Source organism: Lissotriton helveticus, chromosome 2_1 (assembly GCF_964261635.1).
Source record: "Lissotriton helveticus chromosome 2_1, aLisHel1.1, whole genome shotgun sequence".
NCBI lineage: Eukaryota > Metazoa > Chordata > Amphibia > Caudata > Salamandridae > Lissotriton > Lissotriton helveticus.
The window spans coordinates 1758856714-1758875143 of record NC_136059.1 but is presented as its reverse complement, the minus strand read 5'-3'; the positions used below and the strand labels follow the sequence as shown (position 1 = coordinate 1758875143).

At 44.7% G+C, this 18430-nt stretch overlaps 1 protein-coding gene across 1 annotated transcript in view; it reads right to left on the bottom strand.

Moving 5' to 3' along the window:
- The window catches only part of TEK (TEK receptor tyrosine kinase), a 668093-nt gene that overhangs the window by 490711 nt on the left and 158952 nt on the right, over positions 1-18430 (bottom strand). The window contains exon 2 of the mRNA XM_078676713.1: positions 8593-8898. Coding sequence (XP_078532839.1) covers positions 8593-8898 — 306 coding nt within the window. The remainder of the gene's footprint in view (positions 1-8592; positions 8899-18430) is intronic.

Below are 18430 nucleotides of genomic sequence, written 5' to 3'. Positions count from 1 at the left end.
AAGCAAGAAAGAATTTTGTCCCTCTTACCGTGCTCCAGTTCCTGTGATTGGTGTGAAGGGCACAAGAACAGTCATTTTACCACCACTTCCAGGTCGTAAGGAAAACACGTATATCTCAATTGACAATGTCAAGATACACAGAGTGGCCGATTCTTCTTAGTATGACACCGGCAGTCTCCTGTCCGTCGATTGTGAGAAATTTTGTATTGGCCACTACTTCGGAACCAGAACGAGAGGTGGCCATTGAGATGCCTGCTATTTCTAGCCCTTTATTGAGTACATTGCCTGGTACTCAACTTGATGAAATTGACTACACTACCCAACTGACTTATCAATGCCTGATTTGCAAACTCGTTTGGCCACAGAATCCAGATTTTCATTTGACACTGTTTCGCATGCCTCAGGAAAGCCCTCACGTTTTGCGGTTTATACAAGTTTATTTAAGAAACATTTTTTGATTCCCCCGTGGACATATATTTTGTTGGTACTTTTTTCAATTGACCTTTTTATGTCAATTGGTTTTGTGTTTTATTTTTTCCGAATCGTCAATGGACACTATGTCGAAGAGAGAACATGCATTCGACATCTAAATGGAACTTTGGCACCCCTTTCCTCATCGCATTCAGCGCACAGACTGAAGAGAGACTTGGCTTTTGTTAACATCACTGCTTGGCCTGTCCTTGATGGGATAGTATGGGACGCTGTTAAATTTCAAATCCATGGCCCTACTGAGGTTGTTAATGTCCCTAATGTGCTCAGAGTAAACATGGGGGATGTGGTGAAACAAAACATACGTTCTGATGATTGGGATGTTCAGGCCGTAGAGGCATTGTTTTCTGATTTGAAATATTATGCTGCCTTTGATGCTGAAGATTTGTACTTAGAATCTGCTAATTATGGGGGTTTATTTTGCTTCCAGCATTTTGGCAACCATTACTTACATAAAACTAATTCCAGAAGGAGTACTGTAAATTATACACAGTGGGAGCATTGCCCAGCTCCTTTACAAGGCAGTTCGAGTACGTTTTTGAATAAGTACACTTATTTTACTGACTTCAATCAGTCCAATCCCGCTTCATTTTATTTTAAAATGACAGAAAAGTCCATGTCCAAGGTTAGACTTACCGATACTAAGTTATTGTACTCGAAGTCCTTTCTAGACCAGCTAGCTGTTGGAGGCTACAAGTTGTGGAAGGAAACAATTGACCTTAAATCTGTTTGGGGTTCTAAAAGTTGGCAGGTACAAGGCACTGAGGCTTTGCACCGTGCATGTCTCATCCCAAATCATATGTTGTTTTTGAATTCTACCATTTCTCAAACAACATGCTTTGGATTGGCTACTTCTAAAAGATTAAATACTCCTTTCGTCCCCGATTTAGAAGAATATTCTGGTTGGAGTAATATTACACAATTTTCCATTAGAGAATTGCAAACTCTATTGCAAAATTCGTCCTTTAACATATCCAGTTTGGATCCGAAAGGTTGGCTGATGTGGCACAGAGGTGCTGATTCATGCCAACATCATTTTCTGGGTTTAGTTGAAGGCTTTACACAAGTCAGGACTGATGCCCGTTTTGAGACTGACCATTCTGTCACCACTTATTCAGTAGGCAAATTATGTCAGAATTGGCTCTAACATTCTACCTTGGCATCAGTTAAACTGCATCTATCTAAGCTGACTAAAGTTGTTGATTTAAATGATTTCATAAAAGGCCCTACTAGTGGTAGATCGAAAAGATGGATATATGCGATTTATAATGAAATCTGGAAAACATCACAGATTGAGGCGGCTACCCGCCTTAGCGCTATTGATTTAAGCTAACTTAGAAAAAGTGCTTGCAGTTGTAGATAACAGCATTAACACGCTTTCTTCTCGCATTTACACATTGGATAATATTGTGTCATCTGTTGTTGAAATTGTGCAGGATGAGGTGTCTGTACTGTACCATGGTCAAAATCAATTGCGTTCCATTATGCAGTTTGCATGGACCCTGCAGACACTTAAGGCCGGAAAAGTGCCTTGGAATTACATGAATGTCTCCTCTCTCTTTGCCCCTTTTATTTTGACTGACAAGCAGCGTTTACTTTCAATGAGAGATGCATCTTTTTCCATGTTACACATTGAAAGATTGGTATCTTTACCGTTCTCTGTGGCAGAGGCCACTGCTGCAACGTGGCTTATCCACGGGTTAATTACTTTACCATTTGCTTTATTTAAATTTACAAATTGTATGCAATATTTTGCCATTGGTAGATACGAGCCCCTGGGTAGTTCATATCTCCATGAAGCCTGGTCGCTTCCTTTTACATACAGATGCCTTAGAGAAGCGAGGGAAGTTTATCTCAAAGGTGAAGAGTGCACAGAAACACCAGGGGGCATATTACCAACCAATAGAGATAATTTTTGTCTCTAACTTGTTTAGAGACAAATATTATCACCGCAAATCGGCGATTTTTATCGCAGATAAACCTTGCTATTAGCAAGGTTTATCGCAAATGCGATAAAAAACGGCCGCAATGCATGAATATCGCTGAAAAGTCAGCGATATTCATGCATTATCGAGCAAATGCTCTTAGCCATGTTATCCACCTCCCATTGGATAACATGGCTAAGAACTGCTCAGGGCAGGTGTTAGCTTTTGGAGATATTCGCGCTTAGCGCGAATATCTCCAAAAGTTGGTAATAGGAGATAGCGATGTTAGCGACTGTTTCCAGTCGCTAACATCTTGGCACGCCCACTTTGCATGTCATTAGTGATAAATATCACTGACATGCAAAGTGGGGCCCAAGATGGTCGCTATCTCCTATTTGCTGTCGCTAACTGGTGTTAGCGACAGCTTGGTAATAGGGAGATAATTTTATCTCCGCTTTCTTGGCTTTTAAAGCCAAAAAAGCGGAGATAAACCCCCTTGATAATATGCCCCCAGATCACTCATTAATGTGTAGACATATCCAATTACACGGATCTTGCAACCAAGAACAGCCTAATTTAGCCTGTGTTTTGAAAGGTACTCCCGTTCCCGCAATTGTCCCCACATTCACGTTACTGGCAAACGGCAGCTATTTACTTTTAAATAATGAAGATTGTTGTGGGTTAATAAAAGGCATCGCTTATGTGGTTACAGTCAGTGAATGGGTGGTTTGCTGTAAAAATGTTTTGTATCCACCCCCGCATGGGAACTCGGATGTTTCCTTCTGGCCTAGAATTCCAACCTTGAAGGCAGAGTTCAATGGAATGAGTAGAATAAGAGCCCTATTGTCACAAAAAGAAGTTGCCCTGACTTCAGCTCGTGAAACATTTGTCCTTCACGTAGCCAACACCCGCACAGAGGTGCAAGCTTTCTTAAATACTGACCTACCATTGCATTTCAGTGAACTGATTCATACAATCTTTAACGCGTCCTCCACATCGGGCCTCGCACATTTTTTTAAAAATAGTTAGCAGCGGTCTTGTGACTTCATTTGAAAAGATATTTGGAGTCATTCCTGCTTTCTTCCATTCAATCTTTTCCAGCCTATTTGGTGGATTCCCCGTTATTCTGGCACTGGCTGCAGGCGTTCTGGTGCTATTTTGTTTTATTAAAAATGGATGCCCGTCCTGGGTTTCAATACGAGCAGTCGCGACTGGCACTGTTTCGCAACAGGATGTTTGTATACTATGGCACGCTGCCGCTCGCAACATTAAGTGCAGCGTATGGCTTATCGTTTCGATTTTCCTATTTTACATGTGTCCAGCCTGTCTTTCATTGCCTGAGCTGCGATTTCGACTGGGCCCTGAATTTGTGTCTCTGCAAGATGGTTTCTCCTGAAGTGGATTTTAATCATCTCATGAGTTCCTTAGTTGCTCATGAGTTGCTTTGTTCCGACGACGGGATTATGGCCTTGGCAGCGATGCATGGAGTACTGGGTCGTTGGAATGTATTTGCAGCGGCGCAAGATTTCTTGGCACACAGCTTCATTGAGAACCCACCGAGTTGTCCTCTGATGGTGCTAGAGGCTCCGGTAATTGAAGAGCATGAATGTTCTTTCCCGCTATTGAATTGGATGGCTGAATTGTTTTCGGATGATGACAGTGACTTCCTTTTGGAAGTAGTTACTGCTTATTTTGCATATTCGGTCCTGGGCTAAGACCTCTCGAGGCCTTTGTTGACATTGAACTTTTTTCGCTATATTTTTTTTTAAATTATGAATACATTTTCATGTCCTAGACCTATTGACTTTGCTCAAATTGATCCCTAAACTTGTCAGAATGATGAGATTTTGGTTTTTTGGGTGACGAAAATATTTGTTCTCACTTCCTCAAATTTGAACTGGCTATCGTTCTTGAACTCTGCATTTCAAAATGAGCCCCTTATCTTATTATGTTTTATCCATGCTCAGATCATGGGGGAATGTCATATAGATATGCTTTGCCTATATGCTGTGTTAAGTTAGCATGAGCTTATTAGAAGTTTAAACGCCATTTTACCTTTCTGTTGCTTCTGCACACGACACATAACTGTTGTTTTAGCTTTGAGCCTATTAGAGCGTTTTGATTCACACGGGAATAATATGTTATTACTCTGATATCAGCTTTGCTTAGTGAGCTGTGGCTGTACAGTGAGTGCTGAAGCCTTCAAGTATAACTCGACACAGTGGTTGTTGTGAGGTCTGATCTTCGCACCTTCCTAGACATAACATACAGGCAGCGGCAGCCAAATTCTGGCTTTAGGCACGTTTTATATTGCTTCACAAAGAGCACACTTACACACTTGATGGTGCTTCGCATGCAGAGAGCTGGTGAAAGATGATGTGATCCCTTACCACTAGGATCTTGAGGTACGGGGCCGCCCTGCTAAAACCCAATGAGACCTTCTTAGATATAATATAATATACTAGATAGGGAGGGTGAGAATTAGGTGTTGTTTAACCCTATTCATTTCAGCATTTTAGCATGTTGTCATCTTTTGCATTCTATGGACTAGTAACTATGCTGATTACTTTGCTTCTTATAATATGTTTGCCTGTATTATCTAAGGTACTGCGTTTGAGAACACTGCATTAGTAAATAAACATTTCAAATATGCAAGCGTCCTCATTTACTCCTTGTTCTGAATTGAAACGATGGTATAACGAAAGAGTGTTCATGTGTTCCACGTTACCTGAGGTGTACTAAGTCCATGTTCTGGTTTGTCTAAGCATTGGGAGTTTGTAATGACCAATGAGACACTGTAGCTAGTCTGTTAGGGGATTTTGGGTACTAAGGTGAGTTTTGGCACACCCTAATTCACTGAGGTTCCAAGTCTCTATGCACAGTTCTGTAGGAGAACGGAATCCCTGCGACAGTATAATGTATGCTGGGTGGGTGTGCAAACGCAAGAAAGCCTTGTAGGAGTAGAGAAGTGAACTCTATCAGATTTCACTGTGGTTTCACGATGGGCTGAAGCAGAGTCAATAGCAAAGGTGCTAATGGCATACACCTCAGTTCCCTCAAAGCCCATCTTTGCACAACTGTAACATTCCAGCAGACCGATACACCGAGCAAATCAGGATACATGTGCTCGGTGCTGGATGCTAAGTAAATTACAGCCCCTCAGAAGTATCACTATGCATGTAGTGTTCTCCACTATGTGAATGGGCTGTGCTTTGGGATGGTGCTATCCTTAATACTTTTTGGCTCTGCCAGCGCCATGCTCGGTGCTGCACAGTACAAACACACTCAAGCATTTAACTTGTGCCTGCATTGCTTCCTGGGAATATCCATGTGGAAAAAAATTGTTAGAGCATGTTATGTTATGTTATGTTAAATTATTTTTGTAGGCCGCACAGCTACCCAAAAAGGGTTTCCCAGCGCCAGCCTGAAGAGTGAAAAAGAAAGTGATGGTATTATTGGTTGAACAGCCATGTCTTTAAACCTTTGCGAAAGTTTGCAAAGCTTTTTTCGTGACGAAGGGATGCGGGAAGAGCGTTCCACAGAGTAGGGCCGAGAAAGGCAAACAAGCGGCTGCCCCTATGTGAAAGTCTAACCCTGGGAACCAAAATGAATTCCTGGGTTTTGGAACGTAACAGGCATGAAGGTTGGTAGGGCTGGCCTAAGGCTTACAGATATTGGAGAGCAATGCTGAACTTGATCTTAAATAGAAAGCTCAAGGCTTTGAACTTGACTAGGCTTTCCACTTTCAGCCAGTAAAGATCGCGTAGATAGCTAGAGATGAAAGTAGCTATGGGAATGCCAGATAGTAATCTAGCCGCAGCATTCTGTACCATCATTAGCCTCAGTAATACATCCTAGTTAGCCCCTAGAAAGAGGATGTTACCATAGTCTATTCTTGAGGTCACAAGAGCCTGGACCAGGGTTCTTTGGGTGGAGTAAGGAAGCATCCAGACAATTTTTTTAGCCATTTCAATACAGTAAAGCAGGTAGCTGCAACCTTTACCGCTTGCTGATCATAGACAGCTGATCATCAATAATGAAGCCCAAATTAGGGACTTGTTGGGTGGGTAGAGGTGGGGCTCCCATTTCGGTAGGCCAATGCTGGGGACCCCATAGATCTTTATTTTTCCCCAAAATGAGAACCTCAGTATTTGAGCATATTAATTTGCATCCATGGTGCAATATGTCTTGGGCTGTCCTGAAGAACTGGTGGACCATACGCCTTCCCAGTAGAAAGCGAGAAGATAATCTGGGTGTCGTCCGCTTATGAAAAAAGGGACAACCCGGCCTCCTCTGCAATGGTCGCCAGTGGTTTGACGTAGATATTAAAAAGCAGCGGGCTAAGAATAGAGCCCTGAGGGACCCCATAGGGGGAAAGGTGAGGTTTGAAGTTGGCAGTGAGTGGGGCGGGGTCCTGTAAGAAGTGCCATGCACTGTGATGAGGGGCTCGGTGGTGCTCTTACCTTACTCACTTTCCCTCCCTCCATCCTGCACAGACCATCTCCAAGCCGAGGGAGCCAGCTTCATCCCCTGACACTCAGGCCGGATGAACCTCAGGTGGTGAGACATCACTTAAATCTACTTGGAGCCAAGGGGGAAAAAAGGAGGAAATCGCCCCCCCCACTCAAACCCTATATAAACAACACAGGACTCCTCCTTGAGGACACACGTTACTTTATAGACGTGACATATTGGGATATCCAATTTTCTTTCATTCCCTTTTTGTATATGAATTTCATTTACTGAAATAAGCCACAGTGTCACATTTGTAGACAGGAAACCACACGTCCACTACCACCTACTAACCCCACTTTCCATACAATGAATAAATGTGAGGAAAGAGAGAGAGCACCTCACGGTAGAACCGCCACAAGGGGTTGCTGACTGATGATTGCCAGTTTACCCACTTATCATCATTGGTAACTCTCTCTCAATCGTGAAAGAAGGAAAAGGAAAAGAAAAGAGTAAGTGAAATAAACAAATAATTTCACTATTAAGGAGACATAAATGATAACTCCCACTCGTGCACAAGTCAACAAACACACCCCACGTGAAAAATCAAAAAGTGTAATTTTCACCAATAAAATTGAGAGGCTTGCTGGCCACTCCGATTTCATTCTGGGCTGCTAACCTTCCAAGCTAAAATTGGTTTGCTATTGTACCAAACCTAATGCTGAATTTCCTCACATTTTTTCATTGTACGGAAAGTGGGGTTAGTAGGTGGTAGTGGACGTGTGGTTTCCTGTCTACAAATGTGACACTGTGACTTATATGAGTAAATGAAATTCATATACAAAAAGAGAATGAAAGAAAATTGGATATCCCAATATGTCACGTCTATAAAGTAACGTGTGTCCTCAAGGAGGAGTCCTGTGTTGTTTATATAGGGTGAGACATCACTGCCAGGATCTATGCTATCAGAGCAGATAGCACAACCCAGGCACTAATCCACAAAAGTAGAGCACAGAGCCAACAGTGGCTAAGGCACAGCAGGCAGCATTCATGTGGTTTCCGAATCGCAAATAGGAAATGCCTACTCGCGGTTTCCTATTTTGCGGATTGCAAAATTCAATTTCTACTGGGTAGGAATTGCATTTTGCGATGCCACATATGTCTTTCTTACATACCGAAAGGCACTTTTGCTTTTTTAACACCCTGAAATAGTGATTCGGTGCATAATAAATGCTATTTTTTTCCAGACATATGGTCTGTGAAGTCTCATAATTCGCCTTCTGTTCATCTTGTCTCCCCATTTATCACAAGCCATCGATCTCTCCAGTCCTAAAGTTCTATAAAAACAAATAGATACCTGCGGTTTTTGCTGCAATCTAAATATATCTAGTGTTATAGATGACAGTTTACTGTACTTCAAAATCACTAGGAAAAGCTTTAAGAGCAGAGTGACTAGTTTTCGAGCAGTCGAAGAAGACGGTGTATGTAATTAAAAATGTACTTCCTTATTTGTAAGACAAAAGACACGTTACTACATTGAAAGTCAACTATCCTCTTGCGTACAGCAAAAGTCAGACTTTTAATTTCCTGAAACTGTGAACATCACACTGCTAAAAGGGCAATTATGTATCAAAAGGCTTGTCAAAGGCTAATCTGACTCTATGCCTTTCTACATAGTGGTGTTTGGATAAGATATATTCAAGTAGAAAGTAACTGTGTATGGTACCTTGCTCTGCCATCTTCATTGTATGGATTCTCGTCACTTCCTGTTTGATCTTTCCTTCACAATAGTAGTCCCCAATGGACTCACTTGCTTTCTCTCTTGTCCACACCACTTGTTTGGCTGATGCCCACCTCTTGTCTTGAACAGCTTGAAAAGAGTATTTGTTCTTCTGGGGGTCTACATCTCGTCCAATGTTGATAGAGTCATAGCGGCTCCAACTGGGGCCAATGCAGATGAGAGATGTCTCTGAGTTGGACACCAAAGGAAGGACATTGATAAGCATCAGATCCACTGCAGCGTCCACGTCACCTAAAAAAGAAGCAAAAGAGAGAGTCTCACAGCAACTAATATATTATGCTTTGTAGATGCCAAGATCCATCGCCACGTGATAGCTGACCTAGTGCCATTGGCAGATCTTTTTCTCCATTGTTCTGCAGCATGTAAGTCATACATTTGAGTTGATACTCCAGGTACTATAAGAGCATCTTCAAATAACAGTGTTTGGACCAATACACCAAGAAGCACCATTACAAGAGAAGCTTTAATCACTGGCCTTCCTTGATGTGGAAAAGACAGCTAAACAGACTTGTGAAAACCAAATAAAGTATGAGAAATTGCAATTGGACCGGCAGGGTATTTACCGTAAACTAATTGTATTTTATCTTATGTTTGATGTATTTATTTGGTGTAGATTCTGCCATCAGATCTTCATCTGATCGTCATGATTCTGACAAACTGATCTATCTTGATTAAAGTTTGATGAAATTCTTTTAGTATATTGGTGCTTCTGTTGTTTCAGTATGTGTGTCCTACTAATTAATAGATAGATCAATGGACTATGCAGTTCAATGGGTGTGGTCAAAGCTACTGCTAAAAGTGTTTCAATTGCAATTAAGGTTAATTGGCTCATCCATTGCCCACCATGTTGTTATGGGAGTGCATTAACTGGAGTTAGTAGTGTTGGTGATGGAAAAACTTTGTATTAGAATTGTGTTTTCTCATATGTTAATGTACAACTCTGAATGGTCCTGTTATGCTATTAATAATTCTGAAACAAATAATACATTACATAGGATGTTCAACACCATATCTGCTCCATCACCTACCACTGCATTGCAAGATAAGTATATCATTACAAGTCTTAACTATACTTATTCTTACTGCATAAGTCAATCAATGTATCTATTATTATAGTCATGCAATAGAAGAAATGCAACATACTGCTGATACAGTGTAATATAAAGTGGAAAGTATTCCAATGAAATTTTATGAATTGTTATCATGTTTTTAGGTCTCGTCTACAGACAAATTTAGCCGTCTAACGAGAGCTCATGCCATCACAAAACACACACCATAGATCACACATCACACACTAGGAAACACCACACAACATAAAACATACACACAGCAACAGCTACTGTAGCCCCTTTCTGTCATTGGCTACTGTTGTCCAGCTGGTTTTAGGCATTGGCTGACAGACTGCCTCAATTGAGTCTGCCAAAGGCATTTATTTCCCTGATGTGCAGATGCTGAACAAGTTGCTCATACACACATTGGCATCAACATCGTTATTATTACTTCTGCTTTATTTGTTTTTCATTTGGAGGGCCCCCATCTCCCCAGTGTGCGCTCAAACCCCTCCCTCCTCCGCCCAGGCATTCTCATTTATTTCATGTTGTATTCCTCACCCACCTCAGTCCTGCTCAGTGCTTATTTTGTTTTTCATTTTTTTAAACTGGGAGATCCCTTGCGCGCTCTGGGGCTTATTCACAGCACCCTTGCGCCGCCAGTGCGTCACTTTTAATATCTATGTGCTTAAACCCCTTCCTCAATCCTTCAACTCCCCCCTGTCCACTTGTCCATTTCTTCTGTTGCTCCCTGCACAACCATGTCCTGCTCCGCTTTATTTGAATTATTTTTTTTCAAGCGTCCATCAACTCCAATGTGTTAAGGGGACGCTTGCTTACTTTTAAGTGCTCCCTGCACTTTATAGTTTATTTTGAAGTTACATTTCCGCCATGACAATCAGCTATGTTGGGACGGTAAAATAAAACAAGCATTGAAAATGCAATCGGTCTCGCCTTTGAATGGTATTGTATAGCAAAGCAAATGGCTTTAACTTATTGAAAGGTGAGACCTAATGTTAGTAAGTGTCAGTCAGTCAGTGTCAGTCAGTGTCAGTCAGTCATTGTCAGCCAGTCAGTATCAGTCAGTGTCAGTCAGTGTCAGTCAGTCAGTGTCAGTCAGCCAGTGTCAGTCAGTCAGTGTCAGTCAGTCAGTCAGTCAGTCAGTCATTGTTAGTCAGTCATTGTCAGTCAGTCAGTGTCAGTCAGTGTCAGTCAGTGTCAGTCAGTCAGTCAGTCAGTCAGTCAGTCAGTCATTGTTAGTCAGTCATTGTCAGTCAGTCAGTGTCAGTCAGTGTCAGTGTCAGTCAGTGTCAGTCAGTGTCAGTCAGAGTCAGTCAGTCATTGTCAGTCATGTTAGTCAGTGCAAGTCAGTCAGTTTCAGTCAGTGTCAGTCAGTCAGTTTCAGTCAGTGTCAGTCAGTGAGTGTCAGTCAGTGTCAGTCAGTCAGTGTCAGTCAGTGTCAGTCAGTGTCAGTCAGTCAGAGTCAGTCAGTCATTGTCAGTCATGTTAGTCAGTGTCAGTCAGTCAGTTTCAGTCAGTGTCAGTCAGTCAGTTTCAGTCAGTGTCAGTCAGTCAGTGTCAGTCAGTCAGTGTCAGTCAGTCAGTGTCAGTCAGTCAGTATCAGTCAGTGTCAGTCAGTCAGTGTCAGTAAGTCAGTATCAGTCAGTGTCAGTCAGTCATTGTCAGTAAGTCAGTGTCAGTCAGTGTCAGTCAGAGTCAGTCAGTCAGTGTCAGTCAGTGTCAGACAGACAGTCAGTGTCAGGCAGTCAGTTAGAGTCAGTCAGTCAGAGTAAGTCAGTCACTGTCAGTCAGTCAGAGTAAGTCAGTCACTGTCAGTCAGTCAGAGTCAGTCAGTCAGTGTCAGTCAGTCAGTGTCAGTCAGTCAGTGTCAGTCAGTGTCTGTCATGTCAGTCAGTGTCAGGCAGTCAGAGTCAGTCAGGCAGTCAGTGTCAGGCAGTCAGTGTCAGTCAGTGTCAGTCAGTCAGTGTCAGTCATGTCAGGCAGTGTTAGTCAGTGTCAGTCAGTCAGTGTCAGTTAGTCAGTCAGTGTCAGTCAGTCAGTATCAGTCAGCCAGAGTCAGTCAGTGTCAGTCAGTGGCAGTCAGTTAGTGTGAGTCAGTCAGTGTCAGTCAGTGTGAGTCAGTCAGTCCGTGTGAGTCAGTCAGTCAGTGTCAGTCAGTCTGTCAGTGTCAGTCAGTGTCAGTCAGTCAGTGTCAGTCAATGTCAGTCAGTGTCAGTCAGTGTTAGTCAGTCAGTGTCAGTCAGTCAGTGTCAGTCAGTCAGTGTCAGTCAGAGTCAGTCAGTGTCAGTCAGTCAGTGTAAGTCAGTCAGTGTCAGTCAGCCAGTGTCAGTCAGTCTGTCAGTGTCAGTCAGTGTCAGTCAGTCAGTGTTAGTCAGTGTCAGTCAGAGTCAGTCAGCCAGTGTCAGTCAGTGTCAGTCAGTCAGTGTCAGTCAGTGTCAGTCAGACAGTATCAGTGTCAGTCAGTGTCAATCAGTCAGTGTCAGTCAGTCAGTGTCAGTGAGTGTCAGTCAGTCAGCGTCAGTCAGTCAGTCAGTGGCAGTCTGTCAATGTAACTTAGTCAGTGTCAGCTAGAGCAGCTCTGCTGACCTGGTTCTCTGGCTCTAAAGCAGCTCTGCTGACCTGGTTCTCTCCTCTAAAGCAGCTCTGCTGACCTGGTTTCTCTGGCTCCACAGAAGGTCTGCTGACCTGGTTCTCTGGCTCTAGAGCAGCTCTGCTGACCTAGTTCTTAGGCTCTAGAGCAGCTCTGCTGACCTACCTAGTTCTCTGCTTCACAACAGCCCTGCTGATCTGGTTCTCTGGCTTTAAAACAGCTCTGCTGACCCGGTTCTATGGCTCTAAAGCAGGTCTGCTGACCTGGTTCTCTGGCTCTAGAGCAGCTCTGCTGACCTGGTTCTCTGGCTCTAAAGCAGCTCTGCTGACCTGGTTCTCTGGGTCTAAAGCAGCTCTACTGACCTGGTTCTCTGGCTCTAGAGCAGCTCTGCTGACCTGGTTTCTCTGTCTCTACAGCAGCTCCGCTGACCTAGTTCTCTGGCTCTACAACAGCTCTGCTGACCTGGTTCTCTGGCTCTAGAGCAGCTCTGCTGACCAGTTCTCTGGCTCTAAAGCAGCTCTGCTGACCTGGTTCTCTCCCCCTAAATCAGCTCTGCTGACCTGGTTTCTCTGGCTCTACAGCAGCTCTGCTGACCGGTTCTCTGGCTCTAAAGCAGCTCTGCTGACCTGGTTCTCTCCCCCTAAATCAGCTCTGCTGACCTGGTTCTCTGGCTCTAAAGCAGCTCTGCTGACCCGGTTCTCTGGCTCTACAATGGCCCTGCTGACCTGGTTCTCTGGCTCTAAAGCAGCTCTGCTGACCTGGTTTCTCTGGCTTTAAAGCAGCTCTGCTGACCTGGTTCTCTGGCTCTACAAGGGCTCTGCTGACTTCGTTGTCTGGCTCTAAAGCAGCTCTGCTTACCTGGTTCTATGGCTCTAAAGCAGCTCTGCTGACCTGGTTCTCTCAATCTAAAGCAGCTCTGCTGACCTGGTTCTCGGACTCTAGAGCAGCTCTGCTGTCCTGGTTCTCTGGCTCTAGAGCAGCTCTGCTGACCGGTTCTCTGGCTCTAAAGCAGCTCTGCTGACCTGGTTCTCTCCCCCTAAATCAGCTCTGCTGACCTGGTTCTCTGGCTCTAAAGCAGCTCTGCTGACCCGGTTCTCTGGCTCTACAATGGCCCTGCTGACCTGGTTCTCTGGCTTTAAAGCAGCTCTGCTGACCTGGTTCTCTGGCTCTACAAGGGCTCTGCTGACTTCGTTGTCTGGCTCTAAAGCAGCTCTGCTTACCTGGTTCTATGGCTCTAAAGCAGCTCTGCTGACCTGGTTCTCTCAATCTAAAGCAGCTCTGCTGACCTGGTTCTCGGACTCTAGAGCAGCTCTGCTGTCCTGGTTCTCTGGCGTTAGGGCAGCTCTGATGACCTGGTTCTCTGGCTCTGGAGTCAGTCAGAGTCAGTCAGTCAGTGTCAGTCAGTCAGTGTCAGTCAGTCAGTGTCAGTCAGTGTCGGTCATGTCAGTCAGTGTCAGGCAGTCAGAGTCAGTCAGGCAGTCAGTGTCAGGCAGTCAGTGTCAGTCAGTGTCAGTCAGTCAGTGTCAGTCATGTCAGTCAGTGTTAGTCAGTGTCAGTCAGTCAGTGTCAGTCAGTCAGTGTCAGTTAGTCAGTCAGTGTCAGTCAGTCAGTATCAGTCAGCCAGAGTCAGTCAGTGTCAGTCAGTGGCAGTCAGTTAGTGTCAGTCAGTCAGTGTCAGTCAGTGTGAGTCAGTCAGTCCGTGTGAGTCAGTCAGTCAGTGTCAGTCAGTCTGTCAGTGTCAGTCAGTGTCAGTCAGTCAGTGTCAGTCAATGTCAGTCAGTGTCAGTCAGTGTTAGTCAGTCAGTGTCAGTCAGTCAGTGTCAGTCAGTCAGTGTCAGTCAGAGTCAGTCAGTGTCAGTCAGTCAGTGTAAGTCAGTCAGTGTCAGTCAGAGTCAGTCAGCCAGTGTCAGTCAGTCTGTCAGTGTCAGTCAGTGTCAGTCAGTCAGTGTTAGTCAGTGTCAGTCAGAGTCAGTCAGCCAGTGTCAGTCAGTCAGTGTCAGTCAGTGTCAGTCAGTGTCAGTCAGACAGTATCAGTGTCTGTCAGTCAGTGTCAATCAGTCAGTGTCAATCAGTCAGTGTCAGTCAGTCAGTGTCAGTGAGTGTCAGTCAGTCAGCGTCAGTCAGTCAGTCAGTGGCAGTCTGTCAATGTAACTTAGTCAGTGTCAGCTAGAGCAGCTCTGCTGACCTGGTTCTCTGGCTCTAAAGCAGCTCTGCTGACCTGGTTCTCTCCTCTAAAGCAGCTCTGCTGACCTGGTTTCTCTGGCTCCACAGAAGGTCTGCTGACCTGGTTCTCTGGCTCTAGAGCAGCTCTGCTGACCTAGTTCTTAGGCTCTAGAGCAGCTCTGCTGACCTACCTAGTTCTCTGCTTCACAACAGCCCTGCTGATCTGGTTCTCTGACTTTAAAACAGCTCTGCTGACCCGGTTCTATGGCTCTAAAGCAGGTCTGCTGACCTGGTTCTCTGGCTCTAGAGCAGCTCTGCTGACCTGGTTCTCTGGCTCTAAAGCAGCTCTGCTGACCTGGTTCTCTGGGTCTAAAGCAGCTCTTCTGACCTGGTTCTCTGGCTCTAGAGCAGCTCTGCTGACCTGGTTTCTCTGTCTCTACAGCAGCTCCGCTGACCTAGTTCTCTGGCTCTACAACAGCTCCGCTGACCTGGTTCTCTGGCTCTAGAGCAGCTCTGCTGACCGGTTCTCTGGCTCTAAAGCAGCTCTGCTGACCTGGTTCTCTCCCCCTAAATCAGCTCTGCTGACCTGGTTTCTCTGGCTCTACAGCAGCTCTGCTGACCGGTTCTCTGGCTCTAAAGCAGCTCTGCTGACCTGGTTCTCTCCCCCTAAATCAGCTCTGCTGACCTGGTTCTCTGGCTCTAAAGCAGCTCTGCTGACCCGGTTCTCTGGCTCTACAATGGCCCTGCTGACCTGGTTCTCTGGCTCTAAAGCAGGTCTGCTGACCTGGTTTCTCTGGCTTTAAAGCAGCTCTGCTGACCTGGTTCTCTGGCTCTACAAGGGCTCTGCTGACTTCGTTGTCTGGCTCTAAAGCAGCTCTGCTTACCTGGTTCTATGGCTCTAAAGCAGCTCTGCTGACCTGGTTCTCTCAATCTAAAGCAGCTCTGCTGACCTGGTTCTCGGACTCTAGAGCAGCTCTGCTGTCCTGGTTCTCTGGCTCTAGAGCAGCTCTGCTGACCGGTTCTCTGGCTCTAAAGCAGCTCTGCTGACCTGGTTCTCTCCCCCTAAATCAGCTCTGCTGACCTGGTTCTCTGGCTCTAAAGCAGCTCTGCTGACCCGGTTCTCTGGCTCTACAATGGCCCTGCTGACCTGGTTCTCTGGCTCTAAAGCAGCTCTGCTGACCTGGTTTCTCTGGCTTTAAAGCAGCTCTGCTGACCTGGTTCTCTGGCTCTACAAGGGCTCTGCTGACTTCGTTGTCTGGCTCTAAAGCAGCTCTGCTTACCTGGTTCTATGGCTCTAAAGCAGCTCTGCTGACCTGGTTCTCTCAATCTAAAGCAGCTCTGCTGACCTGGTTCTCGGACTCTAGAGCAGCTCTGCTGTCCTGGTTCTCTGGCGTTAGGGCAGCTCTGATGACCTGGTTCTCTGGCTCTGGAGCAGCTCTGCTGACCTGGTTCTTAGGCTCTAGAGCAGCTCTGCTGACCTGGTTCTTTGGCTCTACAACGGCTCTGCTGACCTGGTTCTTTGGCTCTAAATCGGCTCTGCTGACCTGGTTCTCTGGCTCTAAAGCAGCTCTGCTGACCTAGTTCTCTGGCTCTAAAGGCTCTGACAATTCAAACATACCTCTGTAACCAACCCCGCCTCACACAAAATATACTCGTCAGCTCATCATAATGCGCAAATGAATGCATGAATAGATTGCGTTAAAAAGCTAAACACCAGAGAGATAAGGTGCGTTGATGATGCAGCAGAATTCCACATTTTGCGAGTGTGGTGGGTTGAAGTAGGAGAGGTTGTCAGCGGCCATTACAAGCGTGTGGACTGCGCTGCAAATTAGAAAAAAAAGTGCTTTAGGTCCTTTAAAGAAAAGAGTGTAAACCCGCCGCAAACGATCCAATCCCAGTGGGCGTGCCTAAAAGGAGAAAGGGTGGCAACAAGGAATGATTGGTATGCCTTCAGTGCAATCATTGCACTGCTTTAGGCATAATTATTGACGCCAAATAATGCGCACAAATGAAAGCTGGAAGGCAGAGATAGGATGAGGCTTCTGGAATCGTATCGATTCCAAGAAGTCTCGTATGATGAGAGTAGCGCATGCGCTGCTGACGTCAGGCTGAGACCTAAAAAAGCCAAAATATAGTGTCTCAATATACGAGTGTGCATGCGTCGTGAGGCATATCTGAGCATGTGTTGTGAACTATGTGCACACACCGGGTCCATTGTGGTACGGCATTTCAAAATTGCTGGAGGGTGCGCACAAACGTGGACATGCATCACAACACATCTGCAGTCATAAGCCGTGAAGTGTGGTGGCAAGCTGAATTTTTTTCTTTACCTTTCTAATAAGGTCAACAGCCATGTTGGGACAGTAAAGTAAAAATTAAAAAGAAGCATTGGCAGAATAAATTGGATAGTACTCACCATCTAAAAGCTGGTCATATTGGCTTTGTAAATGCTCGTTAAATCTGTCCCTTTCTGAGTTCTAAGTACAGGGAATATAAGATCTTCTCAAATTAATGCATCTCCTGAAAATCTTTGAACAAATGTAGGGTATCGGAGTTAAACCTTATTAAGTAACTCTTTCTGCTTGCAACACTATGACTCCACAAGATGGTGTCAGGAAGTGTTTTACAAAAAAAAGTTTTAAAATGTATCACTTTCACATTGCGTTTTGCTTTGTAATACCTAGGGTTCATTGCTATAAAAACGGATAAGGTTGTTAAAGTGTGACTTTTCCAATTTTACATCTTTTGCAGCCTGTGCCTGACCCAGGAATGTCCTGCCATCTTAAGTGTAATATACATACAAGTGTTCAGAACGTCCAGTGTTCTTTGCCATGTTTTTAAAAATGAAAAACATTTTCAAAGCATCCAACTCTCTGAGCCACAGACCGCTTCTCCAGCCCACGGATTGGCCCCACTCTTAGCCATCCATTCCTTGAGAAAGCCTTGTGCTGATGGGAGCTTTTTCTCTGTTCAGACAGTCAAGCTCACACATGAATACGAATAATCGATAACCATCTCCAATGCTGGGGACAGATAAAATCATGGCTATTACCCCTGGTAAGGCACTTTTGAAACAGGTGACTCCAATGATTTATTGTAAGAATGGTACATACCTACTAGCATGACAGTATCTGTTCTCAAACCTTTCTGTTCTACCTCTTTCTTTAGGTTTAGCTACAGCCCACTACAAGATGGCTAAAGCACGTACATCATCCATTGTGTCCCACAAAGGCTACGTTACAAATCCTCACCATTCCAACTACGCTTATCAATAGGGCTTCACAATTACCCAGCCACCAGAAAAGCACTCCACAGCAAAGAGAGGATTATGAATGGCTACTTAAATTCTGCAACACAATGTATAATAATGCAATATAGGTACCTCTGTGGTCCACGGAGCGGGGATCCTCTCCACAAGTCAACTGAGCATGGTGGTATCCACGTGTGACTCTTATCCTGGGAATCCTACTGAAGACAGATCTGAAATCAGACCTCTTTCTGCATATCCACTTGCAACTTTCCATATTGTAATCTTATTCACAAATGGCCTGTTTCCTCTGCAAGTAAGCTGATCATAAAGTTGGTCATATGTATATCACTGTTGGGCTTATTAAGGATCCTCTACGTGTTCTCGCCCATCAAGACAAATAGCACCGATTTATCCTGTCCAACCCCACCCCAGAACTAAATTTAGTTGTTATCCACCTACAGCATACACCCTCATTGATCCCATAGCCAACGGACATTAATAGCAATTTCTAATGCTATTCTCAAAAGCACAACAGAGGGACGCTCCTTGAAAGACAATGATTACATGAAAAGGGTTGTACCCCCTACTTCCCTCACAACATGCTCTGTGACTCCAACCCGGAAGCCACATCGCCAGCCAATCCCTACTGACTACCTTTATCAATGGCCAATCCAAACTAAGTATCTTTGT